This window comes from Protopterus annectens, chromosome 7.part0 (assembly GCF_019279795.1).
Source record: "Protopterus annectens isolate FY-2018-M chromosome 7.part0, PAN1.0, whole genome shotgun sequence".
NCBI classification, from domain to species: Eukaryota; Metazoa; Chordata; order Ceratodontiformes; family Protopteridae; genus Protopterus; species Protopterus annectens.
Genome location: NC_056739.1, coordinates 1955742178 through 1955762589, shown reverse-complemented (window position 1 = coordinate 1955762589; position 20412 = coordinate 1955742178). Strand labels below are relative to the sequence as shown.

Here is a 20412-nt window from a genome sequence, read left to right as displayed (position 1 = left end):
TGATAATCAGGCCGGCTGAGGGCTACCTGCAAGCAGATAACCCAAATGTTATGACTGCAACAGTGAATACACTCGAACATCTACATTTATGGTAAGTGTACACAACTGTACTTTATCTGCCCACAGCATGGACCTTTTTTGTCACCTTCATTCTTTACAAGTCAGCCTTCTGAACTTTTGCTTTGTCTTCAGTTTTCCATTTTTGGTATTTATTTTACTTAAGATTCGCTCTAGTCATAGACACCCTGAATAGAGATCCTAATGTTAGATGTGCTCTTGACATCTCATTTGATACAGAAGGGGGTACCCTCTTTTTGGGAGGGTCAGAGATACCCTTCTGCAGTACCCCTGTACTTGGATGGCTAATCCGTTTTTATGGTTCAGATATTCTGATATGGGTAATATATTATAGTTAATAAATATTCTTTCACTTTTTCTTGGAAAAATGTTCAACTACAAATTTAAAACATTCTGTAATAAATTTTACTTTATGAAACAAATCTTGTATGTAAATATAAAATAAGAACAATCAGGATGGTGAATCCATTAGACCGTGTGCATGTATACATGGTCCTAAAAATGTGAGCAAAAGGCCCATATTTTGAAAATGAAAGCAGCCCATGATCCAAGGTACAGTTAATCCACTACTTCATGTATGAATTTCTGTTTCCAGTTTGATATGCTACTGATCAAGGCCATAACCAGCATTAGGCACCTGAAGCCACAGGGGGCCCTCAACTGAAATGCTGCTTGAAGGGCTTCGAGGACAGCAAGAGTAGCAATTTGCCATGGAGAGGTAACACACAGGTGCCATTCTTTAACCAATTGCACTGTAAGACTATCCGTTTAATTCCAGCATCTGCCCTTTTTTTCCAAGTGAGCAACAGAGCAACATCATTTTAGGGCTGCAGCTTAACTGGTTGCAGCATTTGCTTCTTCTACTTCCCCCTTTTCCTTAAAACATAACATAGTGGGTGTCGTAAAACTGCAGTCTTTCAGGTCTTGCTAATGCAGAAAAACAGACCTGATTGTGGTTGCAGCTTATCTTTTCCTTCCATTATTTTTCTAAATTCGAAGTTACAGTGCTGGCCTTCTTCACTCAGAAATAAGGGAACAAAGTAATTTATTTATTTACATTTGTTGACCGGGAGAGTCCGACTAGATTAATGTCCGTTTTCAGCGGAGGCCCGGGGAGAAAAGCTCCAGCATACAATTAATCTTACAAACAAAAGATACACTACTTATTAGACATATTACTTGTCATATACAACAGAGTAGAAAAATGTTAGTTTGTACCTTTAGTCATAACTGAGTTTGTAGAGGACATGTTTTCCAAGTGACACTGTTTATTTATAATAAGACTGGAGGAAGTGGACAAAGATTCCTGGGGAGGAGAATATTCTGTTGTCCTAAAACGACATGCCTTAAAGTGTTGCTTTTTAAAGTCAGGAGCTAGAGAAGGGGTATGGGAGAGGGACATTGCTTTTTTAAACATAACTCAATCAAGTAATGTGACCATAATTCCCAATTGCTAGTCATTTTGATTCATGTTTTTCTTCTGTCCCTCAAAAAAATTGGTTTTCTGGTAAAACACTGACTGTTACAGTTAGTAACATCACACATTAGAATTTAATGCTTCTTATTGTTCTCAAAATGCCTGACACATCAGAAAGTACAATTCTACTAACTATTTTAAGTGAATTAGAGTTATTGTTGTTGTCTTTCAGCTTATCCCGGTTAGGGGTCGCCACAGCGGAACTCCGGTCTGCTAATGATTGGTAGTAGATTTTTACATGCCGAGTTACCAGCCCTGACGCACAGCCTTCAATGAAGGCATGCCCATTCACACATGCCTCCACACAGAAGACGCTCTAGCTGAGAATTGAACGGGACAACGTCTTGCTATGAGGTGACAACGCTACCGCAGCACCACCACCGCAGTCTACTTTAAGTGAATTAGAGTAATGTTTAAAAAAAAGAAATGCCCCTGATTTTAGGCTGTTCTCTATCCCTAAATTATTTTGTGTGGTCTACATTTAGTTCCTGAAAAGCTGCTTATATTTTTAAATGACAATGTTTCTGCTGTGATTCAGTGTATTAACTGAAAGGAAGTGTTATTGCCCATCAACACATGTTTATAGTGTGTTTGCTTTTTAAAGAGCCCATTACAGTAACTAATATAGGGGTCCAATGTCAGGTTGTAATTTGTGACAGCCCCTTATAGTTTAGTATGCAATACGTATTCTGTTATGCTTTGATCATGTGTGATTTTGAAATCTGTATTATTCTATATGCAGAATTTTGGGCAAATTGGCACAATATATATTTACCAAACAGAAAAGGGATTAACATAGACAAAGGTGTGGGAGAGCTATTAAAGGTTGTCTGAGAGACTTGTGACAGTAATCCTTAGCATGCATCTCAGCTGTATCTGTTTCTGAGGAATGTTCCTCATTTTAAGTGTTACAGTTAACACTATTTCACACTTGTTTAAGTATGCAAAAAGTTATTGACCACACAGCTTCCTAGTCAAAGCTGTTAACAGATTTTCCAAATTTTGCCCATTTGCTCCACAATGCGAAAGGTAATGTTCCATATTTTGGTGATATAAGATTGAGAGCTGTGGTCCTTTGGTGTTTGCCAACCTTTTTTGTCTCATTTCACACCACTTGAGTGTCAGTGTAATGTCATTTATTTCACTCTAGCCAACCTGTATGTGTTTTTTAACTCTGAATATGTGTGTGTGTGTGTGTGTGTGTCAATGTCTGGGTTGAATGGCTATGTATGTCTGGGTGTGCATCTCTGTGTAGATATGCATTTTTTTATGCAATTTACTTGCATTCCTGAATGTGGATGTATAGGTGTTCATGTGGGTGCATGTGGCTGTGTGAGGGTTTATATGTGCATTTGTGTTTGTGTGCTTTTTGTGAATGTGGGTGATTGAGTATGGCTGTAAGTAGGTTGAGTGTGAGTTGCCCTCTGTGATACTAGCTACCCTGATGTGATACAGAGTCAGGTAATGTAGCAACATTGCTACTAAATGCCACTCACTCTGTGTGTGTGTGTGTGTGTGTGTGTGTGTGTGTGTGTGTGTGTGTGTGTGTGTGTGTGAGTAGTTGTCTATGGGTCTGGCTAATACAAGTCTTGTTAAATAGCACTGTTTCAGCATGCCAGGCAGTGCCTCTAGACTGGCCACCTTGACAGGGTGTAGAGCCTTCTCCTACTGTAACAGCATGGCAGTTTAATGTCAGTCAGTGCGTGACAGTAGTGTAGTAGTGGAACTTGGCTACTTAATGGAACATAGGCATGGGTGGTGACCTAGGTGGCCTCCTGTAGCTAAACTTGCTCAAGGGTGCTTTTCTGACTTCTCTTTTACCTTTTTTTTTCCATCAAAGTAAGTCAACATTCTGACTTTGTGAAGTAGCAGCACCCAATGCTTGCTAGCAAAGCTCCAAACACCTAATTTCTGGGGTTCCTGCTCAGTGTTTCCAGTGATCCATACTAAGAGTCTCTCAGCTTTTGCTCTCTGATTTGTTTACATCTTGTGTGGGAACAAATAGAAAGCAAGGAATCTGTGAATGATAGAAAGTAAAACTGCAAAGTCGACCACAAACAGTGCCAAAAGTCCACTAGTAATCGAATAAAACACTGTCGATGCCAGGAATTGCTGTTAAATAACTTTTAATTCCACAATTAAAACACAGACTGAGCGCTTTCATCCCCTCATGGGGATTTCATCAGAATCTACAGTAGATTCTGATGAAATCCCCATGAGGGGATGAAAGCGCTCAGTCTGTGTTTTAATTGTGGAATTAAAAGTTATTTAACAGCAATTCCTGGCATCGACAGTGTTTTATTCGATTACTAATGATAGAAAGTAATTGGCTGCAGCATCAGCATTGGAGTTTGTAGTCATTAGTACTGTGGGGGTCTTCTGAGAATCTGAAAAAAAGTTGAAGGTGGGATGAATCTACACACAGTGAGATAGTTTGTTGCAGGCATTTTTTTAATCTCAGGCAAGTAGGCAACAAGATATTCATATGTCTAAGCTGTCTCTGATTTCACATGGTTCCTAGTAAAGCTTATGGTTTCTGGTAAAGTTTTAAAGGTTGCAATCAACAGTGACAGAGATTTGAGTTTTAGAATTTGTACCCTTCAGAAAATGAATATAGGAGCAATATTTGAAAAAAATCTGTCCCTGATTTTGTGCTTATGTCCCTGGTTATTCCACAAGAGGGTTGACAGTTATTTGAATGCCTTACAGTGCTGACCTTGGTTATTTATTTATTTTACTAAGAGTTTGAAATCTAAAATGTACTCGAAGCAGTAATGTTACTGTGGATGTCTATGGAGGACTGTGACCAGTTGTCTACTGTTTGCTAATTTTTCTGTCTTTGCATGACTATGCAATTTGTATGAAACAGTTTGAAATGCTTTGATGTTTGGTTTGTTTCTGTGGAACTTTGATGAAATGCATTAGATGGCCATATTTTTCCCCACAGTCAAACATCTGTAGTGTACACAGGACTTGTTGCAACTGCTGACTGAGAGTGAGGGTTGCCTGTCTATGACATTAACTGACCCTGTTGTCAGTTTGAACAGTCACTAATCTGGCTTTGCAGCACTAGTGTGCATTTGTGTGAAGTAAAAAGAAATTGTTTACTGTGGTAATTGGGTGTTTGTATAAAGCAAACATGAATCAATGAGATTATTATTCATTTTTACCACAATCTGAAATGTGAAGTTCATACAGTCAAAGTGTCTGTAATTGATGGGTGTGAAGGCTGTCTGCAAATAAAAATGACTCAACCTGGCTGTTGATTGAATACTGTAAAACCGTCACTGAAATGGCATGGCAGAAATAGTGTCACACAATGTGCTGTATTTGCTGAAATCAGCGTAAAACTACTGTTGTCATGGGGTTTCATTGTGTTTTACAGTAATGCATTGAGCATAATTTCTTTCATTTTTCATCAGCATTGCTACTGTGTTTGTAAGCATATGTGAAGTTGTTGCTGTGTATCAAAGGGTAACAAGTTGGTCATCCTTTCCTTCAAAGATATAAGCCTTGGACTTGATAAGTTGCTGTTTTTGGTGGTTTGGCAGGAGCAGGATGTGTGTGAAAGCAACTGTTCATTGTCACAGTGAGTAGCTTTGCCATTTCACAGCACTGGACTCTGGTTGGGTTCTTGGTTGTAGCATTTTCTGTGTTGACCCTGCATGCCCTCCCAGTCTCTGTAGGTTTACCCTTGCACTTTGGTTTCCTCTGAAAAACAAAAGACGTGCTGGCTGTGAAATGCCATTTGTCTTAATTTAACTGGAAGTTAGTGTGTAGCACGCATGTGCTCGTCGTGATAGACTGGGCTTGACTGGGACAGTGCCTGTGTGCATGTGCATGTGTAAAATATCATCACTGATTTGTTAAAAAAAAGTATCAAGTGATTACTCTTAAAAGTATTCATAAAATGCATTACAGAAGATCTGCAGTCTGAGGTCTTATAGAAGTTTGTTGGTCCCCCACAACAGACTGTGTAAGTGGATTTTGACATAGACGTATTAGCGGCATCTGATCTGTACTTCACCTATTGTAAATTTGTCTCTGCTTGCAGTTATGCACAGAAAGCAAAGCTGATGTAGCTTATGTGGGGCTGGGGACAGTGTGTTTTATTTCCTTAAATTTTCCCACATTCAGACCTCAGAGATGTGAACACAAAGTTGTTAAGCTTGTTTTGAGGCTGAGATCAGCATAGTCTTAATTTCTTTAACTTTGATCACAGACTTCAGAACTGTGCAAAAAATGTCACTATTACTTTTGAAGGACAACATACTGTCTACAACCAAAATGTCACTATTACGTTTGAAGGACAACATACTGTCTAGAACCAAAAAGCTGGAATACATTATTGTGATTATTTTTTCATTTTTCTTACAATTAAATATCAGATGCATATAGATCTCTTCTGGAGGGTAGTGGTAAGAAGGCATGCTGTTTATATATGCCAAACAGCAGCAGACTGAAAATACATTACTGTGTTCTATTTGTTTCAATTTTATCTTAGCCTAAGGTCAGAGGGGTACAGAGAGGGTAGCTGCCTTTTGGAGGAGGGATGAAGTGACGTGCTGTGTATAGATGTATCAGTCAAAAAGTCCTCCTGCACGGAGAAAAGTTGCACGGCAACTAAAGCAAAAGCATCCACACAGCCAAAATGAAGCCAGCAACCAAAGTGGATCTGATAAAAATTCCTTTAATGTTAAATAAACATCAAAAAAGCTCAGACCGGTTTCGGCTGGCAAAAAAGCACAGCCTTCTTCAGTGACAAAAAACACAAATCAATTGATGTAACTTAAATAGTATTTTAAACATATCCCATTGGTTCAATTAAAATTGCTCATTTAATCCAGGTGAAAAAAGAGCACCTAATTTAGTAATCCATTTCTTTTCCTTTGTATCTAACATTGAGTGCCATCCTGTTTTATTAAATTTAATACCCTTGACCAAATCAATCACCATAAAGGAAAATTTAGCAGTGTGATGTTTCAAAGTGTGTTTGTACAATACATTGTTTATTTTCTTATTTTTAATATTGCTCATATGTTCAGAAATCCGTAGTCTTAAAGGACGAGATGTTTGACCAACATAAAAGGAGCCACAAATGCATGTGGCCAAATAAATAAGCCATTCACTGCTGCAATTTGCAAAGAATGAGATGTCATAGACCCTTGGGCAATTCCTACTAGTAAATTCCTTAGATTTAGCAATTTTATCACAATTACTACAATGACCACAGGGGAAACACCCCACTAGAGGTTCCCCAGTCATAGTTGTTTGTGAAAATTGTGCAATGCTAGCATGAGGCTAGATTCTTTCCCTTGCGGAATGAGAATAAACATTTGTCCGGTAATATATCTGATAATTCTGGTAGACTTAACAAAATGTTCCAATTTCTCTGTACACTATTCATGAGTACATCTGAATTCCTAGCATATGTTGTTAAGAACCTGATTGGCTGTGTGGTCCTCTGATCCCTAAGTTTATAAGATAACAATTCCTGCCTAGATAAAGTATTGGCCCAATTGCTGGCCTGCAAAACATGTCCCATAGAATATCCTCTGGCGCAAAATCTGTTGATTAAATCACATCTATCTTCTTGGAAAGTATCCTCCTTAGAATATATGCGCCTCAAACGTATAAACTGTGATTTGGGTATGTTTTTGGCAATGTGTGGAGGATGAAAGCTGGATGCGTGAAGGACTGTGTTGTATTCAGGATATTTCCTGAAAACCTGTGTACTGAGAGTGTCATCTGGTTGTCTTGTTATTAACACATCCAGAAAAGTTATTGTGTCAACATGATAATTGACAGTGAACTGTAAGTCCCATATGTTATCATTTAAATATGAGACAAATTCAGTTAGATAATCAACATCAGCCCTCCACACCATCCAGCAATCATCCAAATACCGCCTCCAGATATAAATTTCTGGAAGGTAAATGTTGTGGCTGCTATTGTAGATTATATGTTCTTCTATATAAGCCATAAAAAGGTCAGCATAAATAGGAGCAAATGATGCTCCCATTGCTGTTCCTTTGATCTGCCAAAAACAAATGTCTTGATAGAAAAAGACATTATTAGTGAGGACATGCTCTGCAAGGCCAACAAGAAAGGAATTGAAATCTTGTTCGTATAGATGGGCTATATTAAGCCAGTGAGTTAAAGCTTCCAACCCCACCTGATGTGGAATATTCGTATACAGAGAACTAACATCAAGTGTACACATCAGCCAACCAGGTTCTAATTGTGCATCAGATATAATGTGTAAAAATTCAGTCGTGTCTTGCAAGCGAGGACGAACATATGACAACAAAGGCTTAAGATGTCTAGTCAAAAACAAGGATAATGGTTCTGTAAGGTAACCTCGACCAGAAACAATAGGTCTACCTGGGGGATGTACAGGATCCTTATGGATTTTTGGAAGAAAGTAAATATATTGATTGATAGGATCCTGAATAGTAAGTTGTTGTAGTGTAGAAGTGGTTATGAGGCCAGTATCTCTAGCACTAATAATAATATAGCCCATCTATATGAACAAGATTTCAATTCCTTTCTTGTTGGCCTTGCAGAGCATGTCCTCACTAATAATGTCTTTTTCTATCAAGACATTTGTTTTTGGCAGATCAAAGGAACAGCAATGGGAGCATCATTTGCTCCTATTTATGCTGACCTTTTATGCTTCTGCACAGTTTTGCTCTACCATTTATTGTAAACCAACTTACTCGAACTCCATTCTTCATTATGAGAGCGGGCATCCAGTCCATCAAAAATGCTCCCTCGTTAAAGGCCAGGGAGTGAGATTGGCTCGCATGATTAGTAAAATCGAAGATTTCTATGAAGAAAGGGATGTTTTATTGAGGATGTTGATACAAAGAGGTTATCCAGAACAATTTGTGACACCCTTGCTTGATGAAGTGACCAAGAAGAGATTAGAGGGTCACTTCTTTCTGTTGTTGGGCACTGACATCACCAGACTGTGCGCTCCATTGGAGAACAGTAGTTCATTTTCTGGTTGTTTCCACCAGTTCCCACTGATTCGGGACATTGTTTTCAAGAATTGCTTTATCTTGTCAGGGGATCCTGACTTAAGAGAGAGAATTGGGGAAGCCCCAGTGGTTGTGTATAGAAAGGACACCAGTGTTAAAAACATCTTGGAGAGGAAAAAAGGTGGCAACACATTTGGTGAACAAGGGAGAATGTCTAAATGTAGGCAGTGTACTCTCTGCAAATATATTTTGGAAGGTGACAGTGTATTCCTTAAAGGTTATGGATGGGTGAAACTACTACATAAATATAACTCTAGTAGTAAGAATGTCACATATGCAGGTATTTGTCAGACGTGTGCTTGTTTTTATATAGGCAAAACCAAGAATGCCTTTCAAACACGTATTTACCAACATTTATATGACATTAGGAAAATGAATTTAAAAAACTCACTGGCTAAGCATGTCAACACCTATCCAGGTCACAATTTTAAATTCACAGCTCTTGAACAACTTATGGTGGAAGAAAGAGGAGGTCCTATGGAATATTTCCTTGAGTACAAAGAATTGTTATGGCAATTGAGGGTTAATGCTAACATTAACCCAGGATTGAATGACATGGTTTCAATAACTAGTTTTTTGAAGCTAAAAGCTAATTTTTTTATTTAATTAGCTTATTTTATTTAATTTTATATTAATATATTATTATTAGATGATTATTTTATCATTTTTACATAATTTAAGTTAACATTTCAAGTTTGAAGTATTCAACATTATTAGATATTACATGCAGTGTAACATTGCTTTTAACTTTGCATGCATTAAGGGTGAATAAGGGAGTCTGTATCTTTAAATGTATATGGTGCTCAGCACACAACTGTTAATGATGTTATTGTAATGAGTATTTAAGGAGTTGTGAGGTGATACTCTGTTTTTTCTGAAGAAGTCAACTGTAATTGTGACGAAAGCGCTCAACATTAAATTTCATTTCTTGTTCCCGTGGTGTCAGCTCTCTTTGTGGCTTCCTAATACAGTTCTATCTGTATGTACTATTCCTAAAGCTTTCTAGCTGGAGCTAAGTGGTTGCTTATGAGGGGGTAGCAGCAAGAGTGTGATACTGTATGTACTGAGGGTCTCTCAAATTAAAGCTTGCTGGTAGCCATTAATACTAACACCAACCCTGGTCAAGGTTAATACCAAAGTAATATTTCTTTCATTCCAGAGGCAGCAAAAAAAAAAAACAAAACAGTAGTCAGAATAGACCATGTAAATATTGCTCTTGAATTTTTACATTTTGATCTAGGAATGTGGGCTTGTGCTTTGAAACAAATGAGACACACCTTGGAAGAGTACTTTTTAGCCACTTATTTCATAGGGTTTTCAGAACAAGAGATTTGCACATTTTAGATATCGCACAACCTAAAAGTGTTATAGCCCTGATGGAGCCCAAGGCTGTTTGACAGTATGATGCCCATGCTAACTGAGATTAGTTCACATAAAGCCATTAATCTGCTGTAATATTAAATCTTAGTCTCTCTTGTGCTTCAGGCTTAATACCGTACACTCTGAAAAGATTATTCCAGTATTACCTAGTTCTTGTGCTGTTGACTGTTGTGTGTATAGCTAGGTAGAGCAAAACACCTTGGTTTCCCTTTCCATTGACCTGTCCACTTACTTTTGTGCTTATTTTTTTGGATGCTTTTTCTTAAAAGGAAACTACTAATAAGACGATGTTATATCTTAAAAGAAAATTGTTGAAAGCATCAAACTTGCACAAGAAATTGACCATTATAAGCAAATTACATGAATCGTACAAGAAAATTTCCCATAGTGTTTGAATATTTCATTATTGTGTTATGTAGCTTATGACTACAAACCATTGATCCTGTCACTGGATTAGTTTTCAGGATGCCTTCCTATCTTTTGTCTTTCCTTGTAGTGCAAGGAAAAAATGAGACCTGTAAAGAAGGCGCTGAAACAGCTTGACAAACCAGACAAAGGCGCATCAGTCCAGGAGCAGCTGGAGCACACCCGTAGCTGCTTGCTGAAGATAGGAGATCGCATTGCAGAGTGCCTTAAAACTTACCGTGACCAGGAGCAAATCAAACAGTGGAGAAGGTAATGGCTGTAGAATGAGTAAGGAAAGAGTGCTCCAGTGGAGTAGACTGTGATGTACTGTCAGTAAAGGAAGGTGTCCCTTCTTGTTTAAATGTCTACAGCTGCAATGTGTAATGTGGATTTTCATCTCTGTGTTACAAGTTTGTCATTTTTTTGTCGCATTATTTTTTAAAATGATGTAAAATGTAGAGTTTACTGTCATCTCTGTAGCCTTTCTAATAAGTGAACATGTGCACATTCAGGTTTGGCACCTTTGTCTTTTTCAATAGTTTTAGTTAGTTAAAAGCATATTCCCCCCTCCCAAAAAAAAACCTGCCTTGAGTTATCACTTTTCTATTAATCGCAATACCATAGCACACTCTTGAATCCAAAATTCTGCTGTCTTTAGCTGTACTTGTAGCTTTTTAGTTAGCACTGTCTTTGGCAGAAGAATGTTGATAAGAAGAGCAGTAAATCCTCCCCTTCAGGTCTTCATTGCTTGAATGAAATGAGCTTGATAGGCAGTGTAGAACATACTGACTCTTAGAATTTGGGAATACTATTCATGATTTTTCAGAAACGGTTTTCCCTTTTCTTCAGATGTTTTTGTTATGGAAAGTTATGCTGGGCTGTGTTGTTACTCCTTTTCCAATTTGTCAGAAGGTTCCACTCACTGTTTGAGAGGAATCACAAAGGATGGCACTTGTATCATCATTTCATATATTATCATTGACATATGTTATTCCACCTTTCCCCAGCAATTGTTCTTGGCAAACATAAGTTACTTTCCAAATTTCCAAGGATGCTGTTTGGCCCAGACTCGGCTACTCTGCCACGCCCCATGATGCTACAGCTGTATGCCTGCAGTGCATGAAGTGGCTTCTAAGATTGTTATTTCAGATTCTCTTGGTGTGCTGGAAAGATTTCTACTTGATCAAGTTGAGTTGCTAAGTGGAAATAATTTGCATTTTGGTTTAGCAGCAGTGGTTTCAGTCTTTATCACTGCTCTGATTAAAAATCTAAGACCATTCTTAGTGGATGTTTGGGTTCAGCCTTTTTTGTTGTTGTTTTGACATCTGTATGGGTATTTCACATATGATAGTATTTGTATTATGCATTTTTCGAAGATAATTTTCACGTTCTTCTGTTTTCAGTAAAAGGCCAAAAATTCCTAACTGTAACAGACATTTTTAGTAAAACACTGATGCTATTGCCATATTTCTAATGCTAATGAACCAGAGTCTGTCATTTGGTACAGAGGATTAAAGCTATGTGCTGTCATTCCTGTGATGCAGGGTTTGATTCCTACAGCACCGATTTCCTTATTTTGTGACCTTGAGCAAGGCATTGTTCATGAGTCTTCCCTGAAAATGGACTATGGGTCCAGTGGGCAGCCTTCCTGGTTAATGAATGGGTATTATTATTACTGCTGTTGTTCACCCAGGGTACCAAAGCTTTACCTTCCCAGTGTCATACATCCGACTTGTGAAATACTTTATATAAACCAATTATAAAGGATGGTCTAAACACTATGACTATAGAGAAGACAAATATCAATAAAAACAACAAAAATAATAAAAAAGATGTTTTTATTTTACCATTTAATGACAACTCTGACACTATAGTCAAAATATTACATGATACTTGGTTTAGTGTGTTTTCTAACAGAACAGAATATAATGAATTAATTGGGCATTTTCCAAAGGTTACGTACAGTCGGGGCACTAATTTAAAAGAAATTATGTAAAATAACAACAGTAGTTGTACATACACCATGTCAAAAATGAGTAAATGTGGTTTTTGTAAATGTTGTAAATTTGTGAATGATGGACCATACACTATGGTGCAAGGATATGGGAGATCCTTAAAATGCCCAGGACACTGTAATTGTAATACCAAAATGGTGGTTTACTTAGCTACATGTGTTTCTTGTCCAGCATACTATGTAGGGAAAACCACCAGGAAATTGAGGGAGCGTATTCTCGAACACAATAGAGATATCAAAAATAAAAAGATGGTGAATGCCCTATATGTACACAGCAGTAAATGTGAGAATTTTAAGAGAATTGTATTCTTTGTAATTGATAGAATTCCCAATTATTGGGAGAAAGGAGGTGATTATAACAATTTGCTAGAAGCAAAAGAATGTTTGTGGCAGTTGAGACTTAATGCCAGTTTGTTACCGGGTATTAATGGACATATTTCTATTTCAAGTATTTTAAAACAAAGATCACACTGTATTTGATATACTAATGCCTTTACAGCACAATACAGTTCATTAATGGACATTTTAATTTTAATTTTATGTTTTTTTAAGGTGAAGAATATTATAAAATAATGGGTTTGTAGTATTGACTTGTTTTTATTTAATATTATTACTCAACTAAAACATCCAGTAATGTTTTATAATATTTTTAGCTTACATAGCTTTATATGTTGATGTATTAATTTAATTTTTAGAATATTTATAATATTTACAATATATATATTTATATATATTTATTTATTTATTATATTTACAATAGGTATAGTATTTAATACATTGCATTTTAATCTATTGTACTACATTTACTAATAACATAGTACAAATGAATTTTAAATATTTAAACAATCAATCAATTAACCAATGACAGGCTTTGTGTAATTTAAGAAAAATGTATTTAACTATGGTTGAATGGATATTTATTCAGTACTCTGAAGATGCCCTAAAGGTTTTACAGGGTGAAAGCGCTAAGTACTTACTACTGTTACTTTTACTTTTGTTCGTGTTTTGGTGCATTGTGAATAAATTCTACTCGAGTGAACTACTGAGGAGCCTTTTGTGGATATATATAGGTGGATTTACAAGCATAATTCCTGAATCTATCTTGCCACGGTATGAATTCCAGGTCACATATCCGTCAGACATCCCCGTGGTGCGTCCTATAACAGCGTAATGCTGTAGTGTGATATAGTACTTTGTTAGGGGTTTTATACCCCACATGGCAAGTGTGGATGTTTGTGTGCATTTCTTTGTCTGTGTAGGGAGCAATGCTTTCAGGGGTCCAGGGAAGTAAATATTGTGGGAAGAAATATCCAGGGAATTGTTATGGCTAGGTTTGTATAGGCCCTAGGGCTGATAGCCTAGTACCAACCTATGAACATATGAAGACTGGTCACTATGTGTCTTTGGTACCACTGCTTCGAGTACTCATATAAGTGCCCCAATGGGGAACCTTCCTCTTTACTTAACTGTTTTTTCTTACCAGTATTAGATGTCAGCTAGGAAGGGTACATGCAAGTGCGGTGTGCAAGTCCCAAACAAAGACTTGCCCACCCAGTGTTTTTTTGCTTAGGAGTAGAACACTGCCACAAAGCTTGTTCTTTCTGCTAATCCTTTGTACCTAAGACCCTGTGGTCCCATTTGTCCTCTCTTAACACTTTCCTGGAGACCCAGCATCTCAAATGCTTGGCCACCTGCAAGGTGGTGGATTCTGCTTCCCCGCACATACCTCGTCCGCTTAAGAAAAAGTTTAAAAGGCTTAGGCCAGTGACTCCGTCATCTGTGTTTAACACTGATGTACCCACTGAGGTTTCAGAATCCATGGTACGTCCATTTCCTCCTTAGATGCCCTCTACCAAAACTCCACTGGAGGCCATCATGATGTCAGAGATCTTGAGTGAAGATTCTGCAGACAGAGGTGAACTGCGAATCATCATATTGCAGGGCCCAGAGGGCATTTTTCAGATCCTGGTTAGGGAATATATCTCAGGCAACTAATCAGGGGACCTCAGGGAAATGAACTACTGCGTTTAGTATAGGCAGACGTCACACTAAAAAGAAGCGTCATAAAACTAAACATGTTGTCTCACGCTTTTCCCATCCTCCTCCATCATTTAGGAAAAAGGAATGGATGGATTTTTCTCAAGGATTGTTTAAGGGCATTGTGGTACTAAAGTTGGTTCCTTTCTCCTCTCAATACCCTACTCACCCTCAAAAATGGCTGTGGATTCATCTTCCTCTGAAAAGGACTACTCTGACCATTTTCTGGCCTTCTCCTTTCAGTTGCACTCTCTTGGCCAAATCCCTTTGGAAGATGAGGACTCCATTTCACCTGATTCTCCAGTAGAAGAAGCTTCTTTTGGAGAGACATTCTTAAATATGATGAAGCATTTTAAGTGGGAGTCTAGGCAAATCTCAGAGGTGCAGAAAAGAAACTACAGCCTTTTGAAAATATGCACCCCATCCCCTTCTCCTGTACTTCCTGATGTCCTCCTATTCCTATGTTGCAGTATTCATAACCTGAGGGATTCCCCACCTAGCTGACCCAAACTTCCAGCCAGTATACAAAAGACTTTTGCTACTGATTGGTATGTGCCATGTTGCACATAGCAAGACAGCCAGCATAGGCTATAAAGTTGGCATTGACATGTACCATTTCTAAGAAATTCTCTGCCACTAGTCTGAACACCAGCTTCTACCATTCGTCTGTTCTCTTAGTGTTTGCTATTTTCAGATAAGTGCCCCATTGGAGAAAATCTTTGTTACTTTTTTGCTGCTGCATGTTTGCGGAGGTTAATGTCATCTAGGAAAGGCAAGTGCCTTTGTGGACGTCAGATTTCACACAAAGGTAGCCATGATTAGTGTTTGTTTTGCCTAGGGTCCAAGCATGATTACAAGTCTTGCGCGATTTGCCAGGCATTCATCCCCAAAATGCGTGGTAGTTATCTTAATATTTACCTCAGGAATCAACTGCTTAAAAGTCTAGCTTTTGGAATGGAGGGCACTGCAGATCCATTGGGTGAGCCACCGAAGAAGAAGGCCAAAAAGATCAGGCCCGAATCTTCGACTGAACCTCTGGATCCAGACATTTATCTTGAGGCCAGTGTAGGCCGGAAGGCCCGTTCGATCTCTGGTACCCAACCTGCAGTGGGTACCATTTTGGAAGCAGTTGGGGAGGGTGCCACTAGCACTTCTTCAGAAGCATCGCAGGGATCCGTTTGGGGCATTATGGAGGAACCATGGCCCACTACTTTGGATGCCCCTTACAGTGCTCCTCCAGCTGCTCGGTCTCAAGTTATCTGTAGGCTTGCATCAGATATTTCCTTACAGCTAAGGGGGGGGGGGGGTTCTTCCTGGTAAGAAGAAATTAAAATAAAAATATGTTTCCTTTCCCCAGGATCCTTCCCCAGATTGGCAGGCCTTCTCGCAGGGCATCGTTAATGCATTCCTTGCTGTAAATCCATCCATTGTTCAACCTTCCTTTGCTGTTCCTTCCACCACTCCTAGGAGATCTGTAGAGGAACAGGAGGCTCTTGGAGAAGAAAAATCTTATTCATCAGATGGATCATTAAATGTTATGTTGTCCTGTCTCACCTTTATTCTTGCTGGTTGGGTTCGGAACTGAGCATCGGTTCTGACTCGGCCTATTACTAAAGTTTGAGCGCTTCCACTGGCTCGAGGCTATACTTTATCCCATCATGCTTAGGGAAGATGACCCAGATCTCGTTTGCCGCTAAACTAGATCGGGTGCTTCTCACTAGGCTCAGGCTAAGTGAAATACTTTTTGGATGTTATTTGGTTATTTGTAAGTAATTTGAGTGTGTGTGTGTGTGTGTGTGTGTGTATGTATATGTATATATATATATATATATATATATATATATATATATATATATATAGTTTTTTGCTGATTGACAGTAGTTTTAGGGCTCCGCTTGTGGTGAATACCTAAGTTTATTGCTTGTTGTGTTTGGCCGTCGCTTTCATTAGGCCTACAACTCCATATCCTGTTCTTTAAAACTTTATTTCACCCTTAACGAACTCGTTTAAGTTAGAGGATTCGTCTTTCTTTCTGTCTTTAAGCCAGTTTAAATTAGAGGGCAACCTTTTTCATTCTAATTCCATCCCTTCCTTGGAGGTTTTGTCGTTTTAGTTAGAGATCTCGCCCCTGCGTGATTGTTTAAAAAAAAAAAAGAGTAGCAGTTATATAATTACTTTTTTTATAGTGTGGTGTGTTTAATAGCTTGACAATTTTTTGCTAGCCTTATCATCACTATCATTAACCTAGTTTCCTGGGCAGTATTTATTGTTGTTGCTGTTGTTTTTTCACTATGTCCAAGGAAGGAAAAGAAGTGACGCAATCAAGCTTCAAAACGTGTGATTCCTGTTCTCAGAAAGTGTCCTTAACTGACGAGCACACTAGTTCTGTCTACTGCTTAGGGTGCAGTACATCTTCAAGACTCCTGTTCCGTTTGTCATAGATTCAGTTCTAGGGTACTGCAGGAATGCAGGAACATAGAAATAAACTTATGATTAAGGGATTGTTTCCATTTGCTGAGGCACTAGAAGGAAACCAGACCTCTTCTAAATCATCTCAATCCCCAAAGTCTGACAAGTCAACAAAAAGAGCTGCTTCTTTGGCTTCTGTTTCTGTGCCAGCTAAAAAGCTATCTAAGGATATGACCTTGGACCTGAAGACTTTCGGGCCTGAAAAGACTACTACTTCGTTTCCACCAGTTTTGTCAGAACTGACTAGGAGCCATATACGGAGCTGGTCCCCAACCTTGGGTCTCCTCAGTCACCTATTTTACAGTTGGTGGCTGGTAGTGTAAAATCCTCAACCCCATCCGCTTGATCCTCCAGGAGTCTTTCAAATGACTATGTGGAGCGGCTGATCAAGAGGTTGCTTTGGACTCCAGCTCTGGCCACAATCATTTCGAGTCCAGCCCAAAAGGAATTGGAACAGACTTCTGCTACTGCCCCTTCTTTTATTCCTCCTCCGACCCAAGTGGTTTCAGAGCTGGAGTGCTTGGATATTTTTGTGGTGGAACCGTTGGGTCTGAGACTCACCCCAGGGTTTTCGGTCCCGACTTCTGCTTCAACTTCTTCGGTACCATCTTCTGTCAAAGGGTCTGGGAGCCGCTCCCCCGTCGGGTCTGGAGAGGGAAATTGGATCGGACCCATGTCAGATCCGAATCTACCTCTCAGGGCATCGGCTCGGGTGAGTTCGGCACCTACATCAGCCTTGGAGCCCTCCTCCTTGGTGTGAGAAAAGTTTCTTGGCTCTTCAGAGCCGGAGGATTCCTCGGACCCGGGTCATGGTGCCTTCAGGGTGATGAGGAATGTGCTGTCACCTCTGACTGCTCCACTCTCTGATCCAAGCACACTTCCCCTAAAGGTGACTGTGTCTGCCTCTCTACCATCCCTCTGCGTAGAGAACCAATGCCCCAGGATGCCCCATTGGATGAGTCCCTCTCTTCTGAAACCTCCCCAGAGGACCCCTCCGGGGAGGTCCCTCAGAAGAGAACATGTAAGAGGGAACATATAGTCTCCCGTGAGGAGTCTGTACTTCAGATATGGACGTGGATGATTCAGAAGGGTCCCCACGGTCACCCTCTGAGGATGTCACCTTCTCAAACATCATAGAGATCCTGAAGCAGAGAGGTGGCTGGAAGACCCTCACCCCTTCTGAGGATGAGTCCATATACCTGGAGGCATTTCGTTTTTGACCCTCCACCTCTTGGGTGTCTCTACCCTTCGACCAGCTCCTCAACGTTATTAGTCGAAAGGCATAGGGTTCTCCAGAATCAGTGGAACCTGGTCTGAGGAAGCCCAACAAACTTATAACAACACTGTCGGACAAAGACTTTTTAAACAAAGATGTCCCAGTAGATGCTATGGTGGTGGCGGCAGCCACCAAAAAGGAGTTAGCTGAGACTTCATCTGTCCATCCACTCAATAAGGAGTCTCAAACGATGAACAGGTATGGGAAGCGTACATTCTCATCAGCAGCTTTTACAGTCAGATCGCTGAACTATATGACCCATTTTACCAGACTTCAGAGGGATCTCCTAAAGGAGCTAGGTGAATCCCCTCCAGGATTCCACAGCTGGAGGGGTTCCAGACAAGGTGACTGCCCAGCTTGATATCTTTAATTCAGTAGTCCAACTTCTCTATGCGGCTCATTTCTTTTGCAGCTGATGATGCGAGTAGGGCAGCTAGTACAGGAATTGCTCTGAGGAGGCATTCCTGGATGTACCTTTGCGAGTTAGCTGAGCCCTTCAAGTCTTCCTTCACTAACGCTCCTTTTGACTGTTCGTCCTTGTTCGAGCCAAAAGTTAGAGAGACTCTGACCAGGTTTGAACAAGAAGGCAAAACTCTGTCTGCCAGAGGAGTACATTATTTCCTCTCTACCAGGCCTTATTCCAAAGGCCAGAAGGACAGGAAAATATGGTTCTGTAAATCTCAAAGACCTTTGCCAGACGCACATGGTGAATCTTCACCCAGAGGCAGAGGGGGAAATAACGGAAGATACTGACCTCGCAACGGAGGGGGTCCGCAGAATCAGGGCAACAGAGATGTGTTCTCTGGCAGACCCTTACTTCACTCCTGAAAGTAGGCCCGCCTGTACACCTTTGGAGGCAGTTGGGGGCAGACTATCAGTGTACCCAAAAGCCTGGTTAAACATCACTCAAGACAAATGGGGTACAGTCAATATCCAGGGGTTACAACATACCCTTCTCCACCCGACCCCCAAAAACAAGATCAGTCTCGGAGATTCCACCCTGTCAAAGGGATCAAGCAACCCTAGGTATACAAAGGTTGCTAAGAAAGAGAGTCGTCCAAGAAGTCCCCGCAGACCAAACCGGATCAGGAACTTACTGAGGGTTCTTTTTAGTTCCAAAGAAAACAGGGGACTGGAGACCCATCTTGGATCTCAGCAGGGTGAACAAATCTATAAAAAAAGTCAAAGTTCCAGATGGTGACACTGCAGTCGATACTCCCCTTTCTGGGAAAAGACAATTGGAGGCATTCAATCGATCTTCTGTATGCGTGCTACCATATAAAAATGGACAGGCGATCCAGGAGACTTCTAAGCTTTCGGCTGGGAGACTGTCCTTACCAATTCCGAGCACTGCCCTTTGGTCTCACTACAGCCCCGAGAGTGTTTACCAAATGCCTGGCAGTAGTCACAGCTCACCGTAGGCATCTAGGATTCCGGATGTTTCCACACTTAGGCGACTGGCTTCTGACCGCCACCACCGAGTATCTACTAACCAAGGCAAGAGACACCACCGTTCATCTTTGCTCAGAACTGGGCATTACCAAAAATTTCAAAAAATCTGCCTTGTTGCCATCACATCACATTACGTTCATATGAACAGACTTAAACACACAAGACATGGTAACAAAACTGCCTCACGATAGGGTACAGACACTGTACCATCAAGTGTCCATCTTGCTCTCAAAAAGGAAAGTACAGGCAAGGTTGGTTCTAAAGTTCTTGGGCACTATGGCAGCTGCTATAACATCAGTACCTGTGGCATGTCTACACATGAGTCCTACAGTGGCTTCTCTTCGCTCAGTAGTCCATACAGGAATTACCCATGCCCCCCAATATCTTCATTACAGACTCCTGCAAGAATGATCTACGTTGGTGGCTTCACTCCACACAGGTAACTCTAGGCAGGCCGTTCACTCTCCCTCAACCAGTAGCCACAGTGACCGTGGACGCTTCCCAGATAGGGTGGGGGGCATTGTCTGGGAAAGACTGTCCAAGGAACTTGGCAGGAACACAAGTACCACTTGCACATCGATGTCCCAGAGATGAAAGCGGTGCTTCTGGCATTGCAGGCATTCCAGAACTCTCTTCCACCAGGTATGATTGCAATACAGACAGACAATCTGTCGGTGGTGTGGTATATCAACAGACAAGGCGGAACCAGATGCTACCCCCAGTGTCGAGAGACTCAGAGTGTATGGCAGTGGGCAGTCTCTTAACGTTTTCTGATTGCAAC

The 20412-nt window shown here is 40.1% G+C and overlaps 1 protein-coding gene across 3 annotated transcripts in view; it reads left to right on the top strand.

The window, feature by feature from the left end:
- Nucleotides 1-20412, top strand: part of CHD2 (chromodomain helicase DNA binding protein 2) — a 3702317-nt gene that overhangs the window by 3592476 nt on the left and 89429 nt on the right. For all 3 annotated transcript variants that reach the window (XM_044078379.1, XM_044078380.1, XM_044078378.1), the window contains one exon: nt 10475-10653. In XM_044078379.1, the coding sequence (XP_043934314.1) occupies nt 10475-10653 (179 nt within the window). The remainder of the gene's footprint in view (nt 1-10474; nt 10654-20412) is intronic.